Here is an 18,371-nt window from a genome sequence, read left to right on the forward strand (position 1 = left end):
GTGCAGCGGCCCAGGCCGGCCGGGGTGGGGCGTGGGCGTGGGTACTGTGGCGCAGGCCGGCAGGGGCGGGGCGGGGCGGGCCGGGGCGGGTCGTAGGTGCAGTGGCCCAGGCCGGCCGGGGTGGGGTGGGCGGCCTCATCGCCTCCATCTCCCTCTGTCCCCAGGGGCACTCCAAGGGGCCCTACCTGGTCAGTGCGCCCCTGTCCACCATCATCAACTGGGAGCGTGAGTTCGAGATGTGGGCGCCCGACTTCTACGTGGTCACCTACACGGGTGACAAGGAGAGCCGCTCCGTGATCCGGGAGAATGAGTTCTCTTTCGAGGACAACGCCATTCGGAGTGGAAAGAAGGTGTTCCGCATGAAGGTGGGCGCCCCTCACGCGGGGAGGACCCCAGAGAGGCCCCGGGTCTGCCGCTGGGGCCACAGAGGCCCTGCGTTCCGGCGGGGGTCCCTCAGCTTAGGCTCCGGTGGACGCCTGTGGCCAGCAGAGGGCTTCTCTCCAGGCAGTTACCAGTGTCCTGGGGCCACTGTCACAAAGTCCCACAACCTGGGGGGGGCGGGGGGGCTGCAAACAGCACTTACTTTCTCCTGGTTCTGGAGGCTCAAAATCTGAGATCGACCCCGCAGAGCCGTGGACGAGCGACCGAGCGAGCCGGGAGGGGCCTCTCACACTTGATTGCGCCCACGGGTGACGGGGGGTCCTGCTGAAGGGCAGGTTCCGATCCAGCAGCTCTGGGCTGGGGCCTGAGACTCTGCATGTCTGACGAAGTCTCAGGAGGTATGGCTGCCTCTGTCCCCGAACCGCACTTTGACGAGCACTTGGAACAGTGCATGGTGCCTGCCGGGCCCTCAGCCAATCTCAGCACTTAGGCTGGGGGCTGGGGCTCACCTCCCAGGATCCCGGGGCGGGGCGGGGGCGGGGGAGGGGGTCATACCCCAGCTTCCTGCAGATCCTGGAACCACCCAGGCCATGCCCAGTAACCGTTTGCTGAATGAGGCGGTGACTCAGATGATGGGTCTGCGGGCCAGTTAGTCACAGAAACCTCCTCCTGCGCTCACCCTGGTCCTGTGCCACGCTGGGCGCTCTGCAGACTCCTGTCTCTTATTTTTTAAAATTGTGAGGGGGGGGGGGTGCCTGGCCGGCTCAGCTGGTTAAATGTCCGACTCGCTCCCAGCTCGGGTCTTGATCTCAGGGTTGTGAGTTTAAACCCCACCCTGGGCTCCACCCTGGGCGCGGAGCCTCCTTAACACAAACTGTGGTAAAATACACCAACATGAAGTTTACCGTCGTGACCATTTTGAAGTGTGCAGTTCAGGCGCACCATTGGGCAACCATCCCAGTTATTCGCCCCCCAGAACTTTCTCATCTTGCAGAACCAACACTCGGTCCCCGTTGAGCCGTCTCCTCCTCCCCCTGCCCAGCCCCTGGTGCCCACCCTGTGACTTCTGACTCTCGGTGCCTCATTCAGGAGGAGCAGCAGTGTAGGCGTTTTGTGGCTGGCTTCTCTGCCTTAGCGTAATGCCCTCAGTCTCACCGGGTAACACGGGTCAGAATGTCTCCCCCTTTTTAAATGTTTATTTTTCGAGAGAGAGTAGGTGTGTGAGCAGGGGAGGAGCAGAGAAAGGGAGAGAACCCCAAGCAGGCTCCCCGCTGTCAGTGCAGAGCCCGACTCAGGACTTATTTCCACCAACTGTGAGATCATGACCTGAGCCGAGATCAAGGGCCGGACACTAAAGTGACTGAGCCCCGCAGGCGCCCCTGGAATGTCCTCCTTCTTAGACCCAATTGCACTCCATTGGCGAAGTGCATTTCCTTTATTCGTTCACCCATCCAGACCCTTGGGTGGTTTCCACCTTTTGGCTCTTGTGAAAGTGCAAACATGGGTGTGCCGACATCTACTCTGAGTCCCCACTTCACTTCTGCTGGGCCTTTGTGTCTGTGCCCAGAAGTAGAATTATTGGATCCTGTGGTGATTCCACGTGTAATGATTATTATTGTTATTATTATTATTATTATTTAACGTTTGTTCATTTTGGATGAGAGATGGAGCATGAGTGGGGGATGAGCAGAGAGAGAGAGAGACAGACAGACAGACAGACAGACAGAATCGGAAGCAGGCTCCAGGCTCAGTGCTGTCAGCACAGAGCCTGACACGGGGCTCGAACCCACAAACTGCGAGTTCATGACCTGAGCTGAAGTCAGATGCTCAACTGACTGAGCCCCCCGGGCGCCCCTCCATGTGTACTTAGTTTAAGGAACAGCTTTTGGCCTCTGGATTCTCATGGCGTTTGTCACGCAGACGGGATCTCGGGAGACTGAGGGTCAGGAGGCTAACTTGACTGGGGTCTAGCTGGAAAGGGCAGGGGACTGCCTATGGGCGGAGCCTGTGCTGTGAGTAGCCCCTCCGCCCCCTCTCTGGTCCCTTCCCAAGGGATGTTGGTTGCTGGGAAAACCAGGCTTGGACCGGCCAGTCCTTTGTGGGGCCCTGTGGAGACTGAAGACGCAGGGCCCTGGTTCAAGTGCAAGAAATAGCTTTTTCCTTTTTTTGCGTAGTCTGTCTCTTGACCTCTGGGTGGTGGTTTTTATTGGCTATTTAATGTCCTGTTCCCTCCGCACAGGGCTACTCTCGGGGTGAAGGCTCCCCTTGGGGTGAAGGCTCCCCATGCCCAGGCCTGGCCCCCACAAGGGTGAGAGGCATCACTGTTTGCTGGGAGGGTACAGGGGGCTCCACTGCCTTATAATCAAATTCAACAATATGTAATTAAGAATTTCAAGTCCGTGGGGATACCTGGGGGGCTCAGTCGGTTGAACATCCAACTTCGGCTCGGGTCATGGCTTCTCGGTTTGTGAGTCTGAGCCCTGCGTAGAGCTGGCTGCTGTCAGTGTGGAGCCACTTCGGATCTTCCTGTCCCCTCTCTCTCTGCCCCTCCCCCACTCTCTCTCAAAAACAAAATAAAACTTAAAAAAAAAAACGAAGAATCTCAAATCAGCGATTGCAGAGCATTTAACCCCACGTGCAGGGATCGCTTCTCTGTTGGGGTCCTGGTCCTGCCATCCATTGGTCTTGGGGACCGGGGGGGGGGGCTTACCCAGCCGGAGATCCCGTGAGCTGTAAACGGGGACAGTGACAGCGTGGGGGGAGCGGATTGTGGGGATGAGGGGGCTCGCCCCCATGGCCCTGCCTGTGGGTCCCAGGGCTTCCTTGGGCCCTCAGGAGTCCTGTCCACCCCTCCTCCACACCTCATCTCTGGAGACTCTACCTGCTCCCCTCCCAGATGCTCCTCTTCCCCTCTAGAAAGAAGTGCAGATCAAATTCCACGTCCTGCTCACCTCCTACGAGCTCATCACCATCGACCAGGCCATCCTGGGCTCCATCGAGTGGGCCTGCCTTGTGGTGGACGAGGCCCACCGGCTCAAGAACAACCAGTCCAAGGTAGGCGCTGCTGGCTGCTGGCCCCTGGAGCCACCCCCGGGGGTGCGGTGGGGCGGTGTGCCCGCCTGCCGCCGCTCCCCCTGACAGGTCGCCCCCTCTGCGAAGTTCTTCAGGGTCTTGAACAGCTACAAGATCGATTACAAGCTGCTGCTGACGGGGACCCCGCTTCAGAACAACCTGGAGGAGCTCTTCCACCTCCTCAACTTCCTGACTCCAGAGAGGTTCAAGTGAGCTAGGGGGTGTGGCCGGGGAGGGGTGTGGCCCTGGAGGGCGTGGCCCGTTAGTGAGACAGAGGGTGTGGCCAGGGAGGGAGTGGCCTGGTAGTGAGCGAGAGCGTGTGGCCGGATAGTGAGACAGGGTGTGGTGGGGAGGAGGTGTGGCCGGGGAGGGGTGTGGCCTGGTAATGAGACAGAGAGTGTGGCCTGGCAGTGAGACAGAGGGTGTGGCCAGGGAGGCGGGCGGCCAGGGAAGAAGACCTGTCCAGTGCTAGCTGGAGGTCAGCTTCCTTGTCAGTAAAACGGGAGCATTAGCAGTGCCTGCCCCTGGGCGGGAGGGGCTGCGGCCCTGGTGTGTGCAGAGTGCTCAGTGGACATGAGCTGCCTTGAATATCCTTCCTGTTTCTCGGCTCTGCCCCAGGAGTCCCACGGGGGGTCTTCTGGGGCTCCTGTCCTTGCACCACATGGCCTGGCTCGTTCCTTCCCTTCCACCAACACCTAAGTGACCACCTGGGTGACAGTGATGAAGACAGAAGACCAGGGAGGGGGGTGGATGTGGGGTGAACACAGCCCCTGTCAGTGGGGGCCCTGGGCTCTCCTTCCTCAGCCTCCTTGTCTTCATCTACCCCATTTTCTGGCTCAGAATGGGGAGTTCAGGGTGGGGAGTGTCAACTTTGAAATCAGGAGATATGGACTGGAGGGCAGGCTGGACCTTTCAACCTTGGGCCTCCATCAGCCTCAGTTTCCTTTTCTGTAACATGGGTAAAAAGTCCTAGAGACTTCCTTTCCAGGACAGCTTTGAGAGAGGAAGGTATGCCGTGTGGCTGAGCTACACTGGAGGGGTGGGGACACGGGCTTAGGTGGACAGTGAAGGGACATTCAGGGCAGGGCTCAGACTCCCAGGCCCACCAGCCAGCCGTCCTGCCCTGTGACCCTCGGGTCCCCCACCCCAATCCTGGCTCCCTCTGCAGAGGGCTTTGGCTTGTTCTGGTCCCCTGCTCCTGGCCCTCATCCCAGTTCTTTCTCACAGCAATCTGGAGGGCTTCCTGGAGGAGTTCGCCGATATCTCCAAGGAAGACCAGATCAAGAAGCTCCATGATCTGCTGGGGCCGCACATGCTGAGGCGGCTCAAGGCCGATGTGTTCAAGAACATGCCGGCCAAGACCGAGCTGATTGTTCGGGTGGAGCTGAGCCAGATGCAGAAGTGAGTGGGTGCCCAGCCCGCTGGGGCCCCGCCACAGAGCGGCCCGCCTCATGCCCCCCGGGCCTGCCTTCTCCTGGAAGGTCTGACCGAGCCTTCCCACACTGCTTCCCTGGGAAGGCTCTCCAGCCCCACCGAGGCCTTGACTCGCCTTTTGCACATGCTTCCTTCTTCGACCTCTTTCACTGGGCACGGTTGGGGCTGCCCGAGGCCTTTCAATGTCCCCAGTAGCTTGCTGGGTGGCTCCAGGCCTGGGGCTTCACCTCGCAGGGCTGCCCTGGTCTCTCTGTAAGTGGTGCCCGGACAGCAGCCCCGTCCCCCTGCAGAGCAGAGAGTGTCCTCTCAGAGGCCGGGCGGCCCGGAGCCCAGCCCGCCTTTCCCCCTCCCCCCGCTGCAGGAAGTACTACAAGTTCATCCTCACGCGGAACTTCGAGGCGCTGAACTCCAAGGGGGGCGGGAACCAGGTGTCGCTGCTCAACATCATGATGGACCTAAAGAAGTGTTGCAATCACCCCTATCTCTTCCCCGTGGCTGCCGTGGTAGGTCCCCGTGGCCGCCCTGTGGCCACTGTGGTGGGTGCCCATGACCATCCCCATCGGTTCCCTTTGCCCGTCGTGGTGAGCGCCCGTGGCTGCCGTGGCACCCTCAGCCCCCAGCCCTCCCTGCGTGTGAGGACTTAGAGGTGATGTGGCCCCATTACACCAGGTTTCTGAAAACTTATCTCTATCCGCTGCTCAGGGAGGTCCTCTCCTTCCCTTGGCCCATCCTTGCGACCTTAAAGTAATAGGGGGCATCGGGGCACCCCAGGGTCCCCTTCAGCCTCAGGGGACCCTCGGCTGGTTGCACTCGGTTACTGGGGAGTCAGGAAGGTGCGCGTGGGGCCACAGGTAGTCCTGATGTGAGAGGCTGGAGCCCAAGTCAGGCACCAGCTCCAATCCTGGGCTCTCAGGAAAGCCAGTGGTCCTTCTCTGAGCCTCAGCTTTATCTTCTATACAATGGAGTAATAACAGCATCCGCCTGAAAGGGGGAGGGCCAGGTGAGAAAGTGCATCTAGTAAAGTGCCCTCAGAGAGAGCCGGGGATGGCTGTGTCCCCACCGTCACCGCTTTTCTGGTTCTTACTGAAACCCTCCGCTGTCTACCTCCTGCCCGTGAACAGCCAGACACATGCAGAGTGAGGAGTGGGGGGCTGTGCTGTGTGTGATCCGACCCCAGATCGCTCTCACCCCCCTGGCACGGCAGGGGCCCTTGGGCTGATGTCCTACTCAGCTGGTGGGGTTCAGGGTGTGGCCCTGCCAGGATGCACCCTATGATGACTGTGGGGACCAGGCATAATTCCTTCTGGGAAGGCCGGCTTAGCTTAAGACCCTGTCATCTGCCTATTCGCTGATGTCCCCAGTGTCCTGGTAGAGTGCCAGCAGGGGGAGATGGAGTGCTCTGCGTGGGATGTGTGGCCCGGGCTTGGGCTTTGTGCCCAGCCCATTACTGGGTCCCTGTCCACCCCCTGGGGCCTCTTTGGTGCAGAGCCAGAGAGGAGAGGGGAAGCCCTCCAATGCCCCACCTTCTGCCGCATCTGCAGGAGGCCCCCGTCTTGCCCAACGGCTCCTATGATGGCAGCTCCCTGGTCAAGTCGTCAGGCAAGCTCATGCTGCTGCAGAAGATGCTCAAGAAACTGAGGGATGAAGGGCACCGTGTGCTCATCTTCTCCCAGGTGAGCTGGCCTCCCTGCCCCCCACAGTCCCCACTGCACCCCCTGCAGAGGGCACCCCTGTCCCAGCTGAGGACACTGCCTGCCAGTATCCTTCAAGGCCTGGTGCTCTTTCCCTGTGGACTGCCAGGTCATTCATGTACGCCCTGGCCAGGCACAGCCCAGAAGGCTGGCTTGGTGCCAAGCTCTAGGCACTCTGGGCACACTGGCTGTAAAGCCCAGAGTCTTTCCCACCACCAACCCCATCTGGCCTGCCCCCCTGAGGCAGTGGAGCCTTCCCTGGTGTCCAGGTCGGGGCGACGGCCCCTGGGCCTCACCCCTGTAGCCTGACTTGTCACAGAGGGGCCCTAGGGCTGGTTCAGGTGGAGCCTGCGTGTGGGCGGGAGGTCTCCTCCCAGCTGGTCCTGAAATGGCACTTGTACCTCTGCCTCGTGGGTGGTCAGAGGCAGGCTGTGCAGCCTCGGGGGTCTCTGCTGGTCCTGTGCACCCCTCGGGTCCCATCTGCCCTCCATCAGGCTCCATGTGAGGCACGGGGCCAGTCTCTGTCCTTGAAGACACTCCCAGGCCAGTGTGGATGATGGAGGTGAAGAGACAATTAGTTCTGGGGTCGTCTCTGTGATGGAAGACACAGTGATGGTCCCGTGGAGTCCTGGTGCTAAAAATGCTCCTGTCTCCTGGGACTGAGCCAGACCCCTTGCTCAAAGCCAGAGAGGAGGCTGTGCATCCCTGCGTACTAAAGTGAGCCAGTGACAATTGCTCCTGCCTGCAGCCCCTGTCCCCACCACAGGCCCCAGGAGGCCCACAGATTTTGGGGAAATCTGACTGAGTCTAGGACTGCGGACCGGCTTGGAGACTGGGTCCACAATGCCCTCAACCCCCTGCCAACGTAAGATATGATTCTGGGACCAAGGAGAAGGGGTTGCACAACTCCTAGAAATGTGCACAGAGGGAAGGGGCCAGAGACAGAGCCCTCCCATCTACAACGGGCCCACAAGCCCCACTTCCAAACCTCATGACAAGGCCGGAGATTAAGATGTCCCCCAAAACAGTACCTAGACTCCAAAAGAAAAGAGTAGTAGAAAAACCTGAAAAAGACTTCAGACAAACATATTTAGGATCCTCAAAAATTAATGGAGTAACACCCGTCAATCAAGAGGAGATCAGTTAAGCACAAGCGGGAAGAAATGAAACCAGAATAACTGGATTGGAAAAAGGATCTGCATGGAACTGAAATAAAACATTTCAAAAGCTTGGATAAACCCTCAGCCCTGGGGAAGGCAATGCTGATGAACGGGACCTGGCGCTGAGGGGTCTCCCCAGGACGCAGCAGAGAGAGACAGAGATCAGAAATGAGAAACTGCAAGGGGGCACCTTGAGGGGCTCCAGCAATCATCTAGCAGGAGTTGCAGAAGACGAAACAGAGAAAACGGTGAAGAAGCTGGGTTCCGTGAGAGTTCCAGAGACGTGAGGTCTCGGATCTGAAATGAACTGTGGAGTATCGAGCAAGATAAATATAAATAAGTGAATCTCGAGGGGCATCGCAGGGAAATCACAGCCCTTCAGACCTAGTACCTACAAAGGAATGATGATCAGACTGTCCTTAGGCTTCTTGTCGGCAACTTAGGTGGCAGAAGAACAATTTCAAAATCTTCAGTATCCTGGGGCAAGAGGTCATTTTATACCCAGCTCAGCTATCTCTCAAGAATGACGGGAAATACACAGGGTAATGGGAGCCCAGAAAGGACTGCTTTCCTCTTCTTACAGGGAGCAGTGAAATCAGGGAAGACCTCACAGAAGAGATGCTCTTTGAGTTCCCTAGGCAGGAAGGGGGTGGGCATTCCAGGAGGGGAGGCCACGTCATCTGGTTGGGCTGGGGTTATGATGGAAGCATTGAGAAACGAAACCCATATGAACTCCACCAAGTCTTGGCAGCCTGGAATGCCAGGGTGAGGAGCTGGGACTTTGTTCTGTGAGGTAAGAGCAGGGCTGCTCGGAGCCGTGCTTCCGGCAGATGGCTGTGGGGCTGGTGTTGGGGCTGCATTCTTCTCCAGAGAGCCCCGTGTCAGGTCTGCCTGGGCCCCACGTCTCCCCAATCAGCAGGCTGCTCTGTCTTCCCCAAGGTGTCGTGGGGACCCTGCCCATGGCTCCATGGGGTTCCTTGCTCTGGGGCAGCCCTTCAGGCATATCGTGTCCCCTGCAGATGACAAAGATGCTGGACCTTCTGGAGGACTTCCTGGAGTATGAGGGCTACAAGTATGAGCGCATTGATGGCGGCATCACCGGGGGCCTCCGACAAGAGGCGATCGACAGGTTCAACGGTACCTCTGCCCTCACCCAGGCGTTCTTGACTGGGGCCCCACATCCGCCTTTCCTCCCAGGCTAGGATCTCGGTCGGGCCACCCAACTGATACTCAGATTAGTTTCCCCTCAAGTGGCTGAAGAAAGCAGATGGGTCTCTAAGTCATAAGAGCTGCCCCTTTTAAATGCTAAAAGAACGAATTCCATGGAACCTCTGGCGGGGGTGGCAGGCTGCGGAGCTGAGGGTCTGGTAGGGAACAACACCTGTTTGGAACTAAGGCCCAGACAGGGATTGAAAGACAGAGAGAGGAAAGTACCACCTCTGTTACTAGGGGTCTGGCCGGCACCTGTGGGCTTCCGATACACCAGATAAGCCACCGGTTACGAGCCGTGGGGGACAGAGGCTGCTGCCCTAGAACAGACCTCGGGGAGGGGTGCTCGCCGTGGACTGCTTCCTAGAGACAGGAAGAAGTGGAGCCCTACACCCCCAGACTCTCAATGTACTCTCCCCCTGGTCGGGAAGGAGAGCTCAGAGCTTGCTGGGCAGTGAAGGGGCCCTCCGGTGCGGGGAGAGGTCGGGCAGACGAGCACCCCTTTATAGTGGCAAGGTTTGTGGCAGTGATGACGAGCTATTTCCTTGGGGCTCCTGGGGCTCCCCGCTCCACCCTCAGAGCAGGGCTGGGCCCCCACTGCCCAGTGGCCCAGGGGAGGGCTTCCTGTTGTCCACTCGCGTTTGAGATAAAGCGAGTAGAGTTGCAAGATCTAGACGGAAGTGGGAGTGGCCGAGGCCCTGGGAGGATCAGGAACCTGTTTGCAGCTCTCCTGGGCGCCCCTGCGGTCTCAGGTCGCCTCGGAAGGGCCCAGCTGGGGCTGAGAACCAGCTGTCCTGTGACAGTAGGGGGGTGCCCGGTGGGGCGGCCGGGGCCCTGGCGCCATGACCCTGGGTGTTCCCGCCCACGCCGACAGCGTCATGGGCCAGGCAAAGCCTGGACGGCACGAAGGTCTGAGCTGTCCGGGGCCAACCCTTGTCAGGGGCTCTGCCCATGTTTGCCGGCAATCTGTAATTTGGTCTTTGCCCATCGAGGCTTTGAACAGAACGTCCTTCTCGCTCTGGCTCCCTCCTGTGGGGTCAGGACTCAGCATAGCTAGGGGCTAAGTGGGGCTCAAGGGGGCTGCTCTGTCCCCACCCTGGGCCCCGGGCGTCTTCCAGCTACCCTGAACACCGCTGCAGCTGGTGTCGTCTGTGATGGGACCCCAAGTGTCCCAGCACCCCCGTCCCGCTCTCCCAGCCTTTCCAGCCCTCCTGTCCACCTGTCCCCACCCTCACCGCTCTGGGCAGCCCCTCACTGACCCCACCGGGCACCTGCCTCTCTTCCTCAGCGCCCGGGGCCCAGCAATTCTGCTTCCTCCTCTCGACCCGGGCTGGTGGCCTGGGCATCAACCTGGCCACCGCAGACACGGTCATCATCTACGACTCGGACTGGAATCCACACAATGACATCCAGGTCTGTGGCCCTGACACCGTACCCCTCTCAGAGAGCCCCCTGCCACCGCTGGTTCTGTGGGGGTTCCGCCCCTCCCCCTCAGACTGTGTGTCCAGGCGTCACCTCCCTCTGGGCCAGCCTCATGGCACCCCAGTCCTAAGAGGGGACCCGGGAGGTGAGTGGAGGCTCTGCCCTGCCCCTCCAGGTCCCTCACTGTACAAAAGGGGAAAGGCCCAGAGAGGGCAGGCAGCGTGTCCAAGGACACACAGCGGTCTGTGTGGCTGATAACCCCTAGTCTGTCCCATCACTCTTAGGACCAAGGTCATGGAGGGAGTCAGGAAGAGGGAGTCCTGGGACACAGAGGGGGCCCATTTGGAGGGAAACCAGGGAAATAAGCGGGGACAAGCCTGTGGGAGAAGAGTTGGAGGAGGGGCAAGCGGGCTGGTGAGGAAGGATGGGAAGGCTGAGGTGGGTAGCGGTGTGGGAGCTAAGAGACGCTCTTGTCCCTGGCCCCCCCACCTGGGGCAGGGACGGACACATGGCGTACATACTCTTCCGGGCGCACACAGACTCACGTCTCCATGCAGCGTCACCCACGCCGATAATCACACTAGGGTCGCATCACACAGACACCTGATGCACAGAGCCTCGGGCACGTCCTCACACCACACCGGGCAGCTTCCCGGCCTTGCCGCCTTCCCAAGGTGGCCGTGCATCTCCAACAGGAGCTCCTGCAGTCATGAGCGGCTCCCTTCAAGGAGGTGCACCCCCGCCTCCCCAGAACTGCCTGCAGAGCCCCCGTGTGGCCTTGATACACCCAGACACTGGCTCCACCGCCCCTTGCATGCGCCCCCGCCAACCTGCAGTTATGCCCAGATCCCCCTGCACAGGCGCCCAGGCCCACCTGAGACCACCCACAGTCAGGAAGCAGGCACATCTCCATGCGGCCACACCGCCCATGCAGGGCACGCCCATGAGCACGTGTGCATACCCCTCCCGCCTTGTGGTGCCCGGCCCTGCGCCCCCGGCCCTTGGCTGAGCTGCAGCTTGCCCCCAGGCCTTCAGCCGTGCCCACCGCATCGGGCAGAACAAGAAGGTGATGATCTACCGCTTCGTGACTCGGGCCTCGGTGGAGGAGCGCATCACGCAGGTGGCCAAGCGCAAGATGATGCTCACACACCTGGTGGTGCGGCCGGGCCTCGGCTCCAAGTCTGGCTCCATGACCAAGCAGGAGCTGGACGACATCCTCAAGTTCGGCACCGAGGAGCTCTTCAAGGACGACGTGGAGGGTGGGCATCTAGGGCGGCTGGAGGGTGGGGGTGCCACTCCACCCATCCCAGGGCCCGTGCCAGCCCACGGCCATGGAGGGTAGGGCTAGGGCGGCCTCTCTAGGCACTGCCCCCCAGCCCTGCGACCCCCCTGATTCTGTCCTACAGGCATGATGTCTCAGGGCCAGAGGCCTGTCACGCCCATCCCGGATGTCCAGTCCTCTAAAGGGGGAGCCCTGGCTGCCAGCGCCAAGAAAAAGCATGGCAGTACCCCACCAGGTAGGGGCTCAGTCAGCCTAGCTCCCAGCTTCTCCTGGTGTTTGGAGTGGCTGTTTCTGGAGAGGAAGGGATTTTCCTTTCCACCCCGCTGCCCCTTTCTGTGTTTTGTCGGGTTCCCGTGCCCACCCCTGCTGGCCCCTCACTTGGGTGCCAGCGGATTGTTGGGTGGGCAGGCAGCGAGGCTGATTCGGTGCAGGTTCGCTCTCTGGTCACCGTGCTCCTCCGCTGCACCCCGCGCTGGGCGCTGGGAAGGGCCATATCTGCAGTCGGCTCCTGTGGGGCCCCCACGCTTGGACCTGGGCACCCCCGTCTGTCCCTTCACGCTGCACCCTGTCTGCCCCCAGGCGACAACAAGGACGTGGAGGACAGCAGTGTGATCCACTATGACGATGCGGCCATCTCCAAGCTGCTGGACAGAAACCAGGACGCCACGGACGACACGGAGCTACAGAACATGAACGAATACCTGAGCTCCTTCAAGGTGGCGCAGTACGTGGTGCGGGAGGAGGACGGCGTGGTAAGCCCGCGGCCCGGCCCCGCCCCGCGGCCCCGCCCCCCACCACGGCCTGGCCCCTTTCTTCTCCACCCCGCAAACTTATCTCTTATCTAGCCAATGTCAGCCCCTGGGTCTCTTCTGCGCTGCCTGTCGCTTCCTCTCGCTTCCTCCTCAACTCCCACCACCTTCCATGCAGACCCTGGGTGCTAATTATCCTCCAGGAAACCCGGGAGCCTCTTAAGGGCAGGGCTGGGGCTTAATCATTTCTGTACCCCAGAGCCTGGCACAAGGTCAGGAAATAGGGAGTGGATGAATGAATGAGTGGATGAATGGATGAATGGATGAGTGAATGAACGAACGAACGGATGACTCTGTCAGGGGTAGGGAGGAGACCAGTTGGGGCTGGGGTGATCAAGGTGGCCTCCTGGAGTAGGCAGGCTTTCCGATTCATCCTTGGGCTCTTAGAGGGTGAGGTGTGGTGGAGGCTACAGGAGACTCCGGGGGTGAGGCCAGCGGTGCCTGCTGTTGGCCCCACCCCCGAGCATCCGGCCCGTGCCTGGGGGCCCTACCCTCACGGGGCCCCTGCGCCGGTGTCCAGGAGGAGGTGGAGCGGGAGATCATCAAGCAGGAGGAGAACGTGGACCCCGACTACTGGGAGAAGCTGCTTCGGCACCACTACGAGCAGCAGCAGGAGGACCTGGCCCGCAACCTGGGCAAGGGGAAGCGCATCCGCAAGCAGGTCAACTACAACGACGCCTCCCAGGAGGACCAGGGTGCGTGGCTGGTCGGGGCGGGCAGGGAGCCGGGCGCTGGGAGTGCGGGCGGTCCAGGACTGGCTGGGGGTCAGTGTGTGTGGGCGCTTGGAGAAAGAGGGCTGGCAGCAGGGGTGGGTGCTGGCTGTTTGGGGAGCTAGGTGGCTAGTGATCCAGGGGCTTCACCACTGCTCCCCGTGTGACCGTGGGGAAGCCTCAGTCTCCCCGTCTGTAAGAGAGGGATGATGGTGTAATGCCTTAGGATCCAGCGCAGGGCTCTTGGGCTTCAGTGAGCCCCCAGGAAGCACACCGTGCCCACTTCGTTGTCCCTAACCCCCGGGCTGGGGCTTGGGGGCCTGGCGCGGCCCTGGCTGTGGGGGGCTCACTGTGGCTCTGCACGTGGCCCCCCGCAGAGTGGCAGGACGAGCTCTCGGATAACCAGTCCGAATATTCCATCGGCTCCGAAGACGAGGATGAGGACTTTGAGGAAAGGCCGGAAGGGCAGAGTGAGTCCTGGACCGGGCACCCTGGACTGGGGCCCAGACGTGTGTCAGGGAGCTGCTGGTCAGCCTGGGGTCCCCTGGGGACACTAGGACAGTCATCCATCCTTTGGAGGATGTCCTGAGGGGTTCTGCTGTCCTGGGGCGAGTTCCTGGAAGGGGGTTGGGACACCCCGGGCTCCGGTGAGGTGTCCTGGTGGGTCTGTTCCCAGGTGGACGGAGACAATCCAGGAGGCAGCTGAAGAGCGACAGGGACAAGCCCCTCCCACCTCTTCTCGCTCGTGTGGGTGGCAATATCGAGGTGGGGCCCGCCTGCACCCCGCTTTCCCCTCCTCAGAACAAAGAGCTCATCCCTGCTGGGCCTCTGGGGGTGTGGAGTAGGGATGGAGGCGGGGAGGCAGGGGCCTGCCCAGGGCCACGGCCAAGTAGGGGTGGGGCCAGGACCGACCCAAGGGTCTCTGGGTCCTGCCTACTCTGCGCTTCTCCCCAGCTCTTCCCCTCCGTACGCCTCCCTGCCCACCCTGAATTCTCTGCCCCTCCGCCCACTCCCCCCCCACCCAGGTGCTGGGCTTCAACGCCCGGCAGCGGAAGGCCTTCCTGAACGCCATCATGCGCTGGGGCATGCCCCCCCAGGACGCCTTCAACTCCCACTGGCTGGTGCGGGACCTCCGAGGGAAGAGTGAGAAGGAGTTTAGGTAAAGGGGCTGAGGTGGTGGCCCAGGGTGTGGCTGCCCACCCCGGAGTGGAGCCTGCCCAATAGGCCACGTTTGTGGCCTTCCCTCTCTACCGCCCGGGCTTACGGTCCGGAGGGTTCCTGCTGTCTGGCCTTCGGGGTGGGCAGGGCTCATGTGAGGAAAACCCGCCACCTCTGCTAGACCAGATCCAGGGCGGGGCTGTCGTGGGGGGCTCCCTTCTGGGGGCGGCCCCCCACCCCTGTCCCTTCCTGGGGGCCTGGCCCGGCAGGCCTGGCTGGGAGGCAGTGGATGGATGATGGTTCCCGCCAGGGGGGCTCCTGGGGGTCCTGCCAGGCCCCTCACTCCCTGAGCCCCAATCCCCCCCACCCCAGAGCCTATGTGTCCCTCTTCATGCGGCACCTGTGTGAGCCGGGGGCTGACGGTGCAGAGACCTTCGCGGATGGCGTGCCCCGGGAGGGCCTCTCCAGGCAGCACGTGCTCACCCGCATCGGGGTCATGTCACTAGTTAGGAAGAAGGTGGGTGAGTAAGCCTTGCCTGGGACTTTCCTGGTGGGCCCCCCATGGCCCTCGTGTGCCTCCTGGGGGGTCAGTGGGCAGAGGGCAAGTGCCTGGCTGCGGGCACTGAGTCTGGCTAGAGGGACCTCTCTGAACGCCTCTCTGGGTGGCATGGGGAGGCTGGAGGTGGGGATGGTAGGTCACGGGGCAGAGCGCACACGGGGTGGGGGCGGGGCCTGACAGAAGTTTGTGGTCTGAAGTGCATTGGGCTTGGCCAAGCCTGGGACACCCCCGTCCCTCCGGCCACCCTGAGGCCCTTGGGACTGGGCTGAGACCGCCTCCTTCTCCCCTTCCCTGTCTCTTGCCCCAGGTTCAGGAGTTTGAGCACGTTAACGGGAAGTACAGCACCCCGGACTTGATCCCCGAGGGGCCCGAGGGCAAGAAGCCAAGCGAGGTCATCTCCTCGGACCCCAACACGCCAGTGCCCGCCAGCCCTGCCCACCTCCTGCCGGCCCCACTGGGCTTGCCAGGTCTGGGCTCTGATGTGCGGGGACGGCACCTGGGTCATGGGAGGTGGCAAGGCTCCAGGAGATGCAGGGTCCTCCGCACAACCCACGACGGGCAGGCTCCCTCCCCTGCCCCATGTCCCCCCTGCAGAAATGTCACTCTCCTGAATTTATCTTCTTAACGACTGTTCACATACCACAGCGTTCAGTCCTTGCAAATCTTACCATTCAGTAGTTTCTCGTGTATTGACAGGGTTGCGTCACCTCTAATTCTAGAGCGTTTTCATCCCGCCCTGAGAATCACGCACCTGTTAGCATCATTTGTCCTCGCTTCTCCCCTGCGCCCCTGACAACCACTGAGCTGTTCTGTGGATTTCCTGTTCTGGACGTGCCACATACGTGAAACCGCATAGAATACGTGGGCTTTTGTGTCCAGCTTCATTCTCTAGCATGTTTAAAAAAACTTTTTTAATGTCACTTATTTTTGAAAGAGAGAGAGAGAGAGAACAGGGGAGGAGCAGAGAGAGAGGGAGACACAGCATCTGAAACAGGCTCCAGGCTCTGAGCTGTCAGCAGAGAGCCCGGCTCGGGGCTCAAACTCAGAAACCATGAGATCATGACCTGAGCCGAAGTTGGACGCAGGCTCCAGACTCTGAGCTCGGCACAGAGCCCAACGCGGGGCTCGAACCCATGAACAGTTGAGTGTGACCTGAGCAGAAGTAGGCCGCTTCACCGACAGCCCCCGGGCGCCCCTCTAGCGTGTTTGAGGTTCATCCATGTTGCAGGGCGTGTTCCTTCGTGGTTTTGGCCAAGGAGTGTCCCGTGGTGCGGATGCACCATGTTTGTGTTTGTTCGCCTGTCTGCCGGTGGGTTTTGGGCTGTCGCGAGTAAAGTCGAGGGTGCCGTGAGTCTCGTGGCCGTGAGCATGGCTAGGGGTGGCATCGCTGGATCCCGTGGCCTGACATTCTGAGGAACTGCTGCACTTTTTCACGGCGGCCACACCATCTTACGTCCCCACCAGCAGCGTGTGGCGCTTCCCGGTTTCCCCACCTCCTCCCCGAGCATTTGTTTTCTGACTTTCTGCTCACGGCCATCCCAGTGGGTTCCAAGTGGCGTCTCGCCGTGGTCTTGGTTTGCGTCTCTGACAGTTGAGGACGTTGAGAATCTTTTCACGTGCTTCTGGGCCATTCGTGTGTCCTCTCTGGCGAAATGTCTTTTCAGATCCTTGGCTCTTGGTTAATGGGTTGGTTATATTTCTTTGAGTGTCTTTTGGTGATCGTGTATGTATTTGGGCAAAATGTCTTCTCCCTCCCATGGATCTTGATGGCTCTGCTCTGACCTCCTCATGCCTGGGTGACACATGACTCCCTGAGAGGCTCAGTGCCTCCAAGAACATACATTCCGCCCTCTGGAGGTGGACACGCTTGGTCCTGTGTGAGCCCCATTTTCTCTCTTGTGACGTGGGACCAGAGAGTGGCCACTCCCCAGCACTGCTGCGAGCCCTTGGCCGTACGTCAGGAATTGGTAAGGGGCGTGCATGCCTGGCAGCCAGCCTGAAGGCAGGAGCCACGTCCAGCCGTCCTGCTCCCAGGCTGGCCTCCACCCGCCTACCCTCCCCGCTGTGGGCGGCCCTGGGCCGTCAGCCTGGCGCTTTGACCTTACTGGGCCCACAGTCCTCCGAGGATCCCCGTGTCTGTGGGCTTGGCTTGGGGTCTCTGGCTCACCTGGCTCACCTGTTCTTCTCCTGGAGGTGTCTGGCCCACAGGAAGCCTCCTGAAGGCCAGGCTCGAGCTCTCCCCCGCGGCCCCCCCATTCCCGCCCCAGCCCACTGTCTCAGCTTTTTCCTTTGATCTTTCAGACAAAATGGAAGCCCAGCTGGGCTACACGGATGAGAAGGAGCTGGGAGCACAGAAGCCAAAGAAGCCCCCAGAAACTCAGGTGTGGGGGTACTGGTGCCTGGGCCCCTGGTGGGGGTGGGGTGGGGGGTGGGCCAGGGGCCTTTCCAGCCCTGACTCGGGCAGCTGAATCCCAGGCCTTCTGGCTCCACGTCTGGGCCTCTGGGTCTGGGGGAGCAGTTTGGGAGCACGGATGGGAGCCAGGAGGGAGTGGGTTCCCAGCCCAGTGCCCGCCCTCTGCCCTCCATGCTGTTGAGGCCTCAGGCCCTGTGGCATCCCTCACCGGTCCTCCCCAGGCCCTGCCGACTGTCCTGGACCGAGTGGAGGGCGAGGACAAGCCTGAGAACTCAGATGGCCAGGAGCGACTGGAGGACACAGAGAAGACCCCGCCGTCCCCGGAGCAGGCGCCAAAAGGTGAGGCTTCCCACGGTCCCCCACCTCTGCCAACGCAGAATCTGGCCTTGGCCAAGCTATGTTCCGCTCTGGCTCTCCCTGGCCGAGTGGCGGTCTCTGTCCTTGCCTGATAGGATCCGCGGGACCGGAGAACCAGAGGCTCGGGTCTCTATAGTGGACTTAGCTTTTCCTACCAAGCAGAGTTGGGGGGTTATTGGTCTGTGTTTTTATTAATCATTTCTAACTCTGTTGCATCATGGTTGGGGCACATGAGTCCGTATGATATTGTTTCTATATTATGTCCATGAAACCTGCTTTCTGGCTTAATACAGTCAGATTTGGAAGTGGTCACATGTGCTTGGAAAGAATGCGTTTTCTTAATTACTGGGTGAGAGATTCTGAATATACGTGTCAGGTCATCATGTTGTTCAAATTTCTTTCTTTTTTTTTTTAAGTTGATTTACTTAGAGAATGACACAGAGACAGAGAGAGAGAGAGAGAGAGAGACAGAATGAGTGGGGGAGGGGCAGAGAGAGAGGCGGGTAGAGAGAGAGTCCCAAGCAGGCTCTGTGCTGCCAGCACGGAGCCCGACGCAGGGCTCGGGCTGTGAAATCATGACCTGGGCAGAGGTTAAGAGTCGGATGCTCATCCGCCTGAGCCCCCCAGGGGCCCCCTCAAATTCCTTATGTCCTTACTCAGTTTTGGTTTGCTTTGATCTGTCCAGTCTGAGACTTGTGTTAAAATCTCTCACTC

The 18,371-nt window shown here is 60.5% G+C and overlaps 1 protein-coding gene across 3 annotated transcripts in view; it reads left to right on the forward strand.

The window, feature by feature from the left end:
• The window catches only part of CHD5 (chromodomain helicase DNA binding protein 5), a 54,938-nt gene that overhangs the window by 25,424 nt on the left and 11,143 nt on the right, over positions 1-18,371 (forward strand). For all 3 annotated transcript variants that reach the window (XM_029949274.1, XM_029949275.1, XM_029949276.1), the window contains exons 15-33: positions 165-365; positions 3,298-3,435; positions 3,541-3,662; positions 4,681-4,854; positions 5,249-5,390; positions 6,429-6,560; positions 8,758-8,875; positions 10,236-10,360; positions 11,397-11,628; positions 11,776-11,886; positions 12,231-12,403; positions 12,981-13,155; positions 13,548-13,640; positions 13,847-13,935; positions 14,196-14,329; positions 14,701-14,845; positions 15,195-15,354; positions 17,189-17,268; positions 17,522-17,639. In XM_029949274.1, coding sequence (XP_029805134.1) covers positions 165-365; positions 3,298-3,435; positions 3,541-3,662; positions 4,681-4,854; positions 5,249-5,390; positions 6,429-6,560; positions 8,758-8,875; positions 10,236-10,360; positions 11,397-11,628; positions 11,776-11,886; positions 12,231-12,403; positions 12,981-13,155; positions 13,548-13,640; positions 13,847-13,935; positions 14,196-14,329; positions 14,701-14,845; positions 15,195-15,354; positions 17,189-17,268; positions 17,522-17,639 — 2,662 coding nt within the window. The remainder of the gene's footprint in view (positions 1-164; positions 366-3,297; positions 3,436-3,540; positions 3,663-4,680; positions 4,855-5,248; positions 5,391-6,428; positions 6,561-8,757; positions 8,876-10,235; positions 10,361-11,396; positions 11,629-11,775; positions 11,887-12,230; positions 12,404-12,980; positions 13,156-13,547; positions 13,641-13,846; positions 13,936-14,195; positions 14,330-14,700; positions 14,846-15,194; positions 15,355-17,188; positions 17,269-17,521; positions 17,640-18,371) is intronic.

The sequence above is a fragment of the Suricata suricatta genome, chromosome 8 (genome assembly GCF_006229205.1).
Source record: "Suricata suricatta isolate VVHF042 chromosome 8, meerkat_22Aug2017_6uvM2_HiC, whole genome shotgun sequence".
NCBI lineage: Eukaryota > Metazoa > Chordata > Mammalia > Carnivora > Herpestidae > Suricata > Suricata suricatta.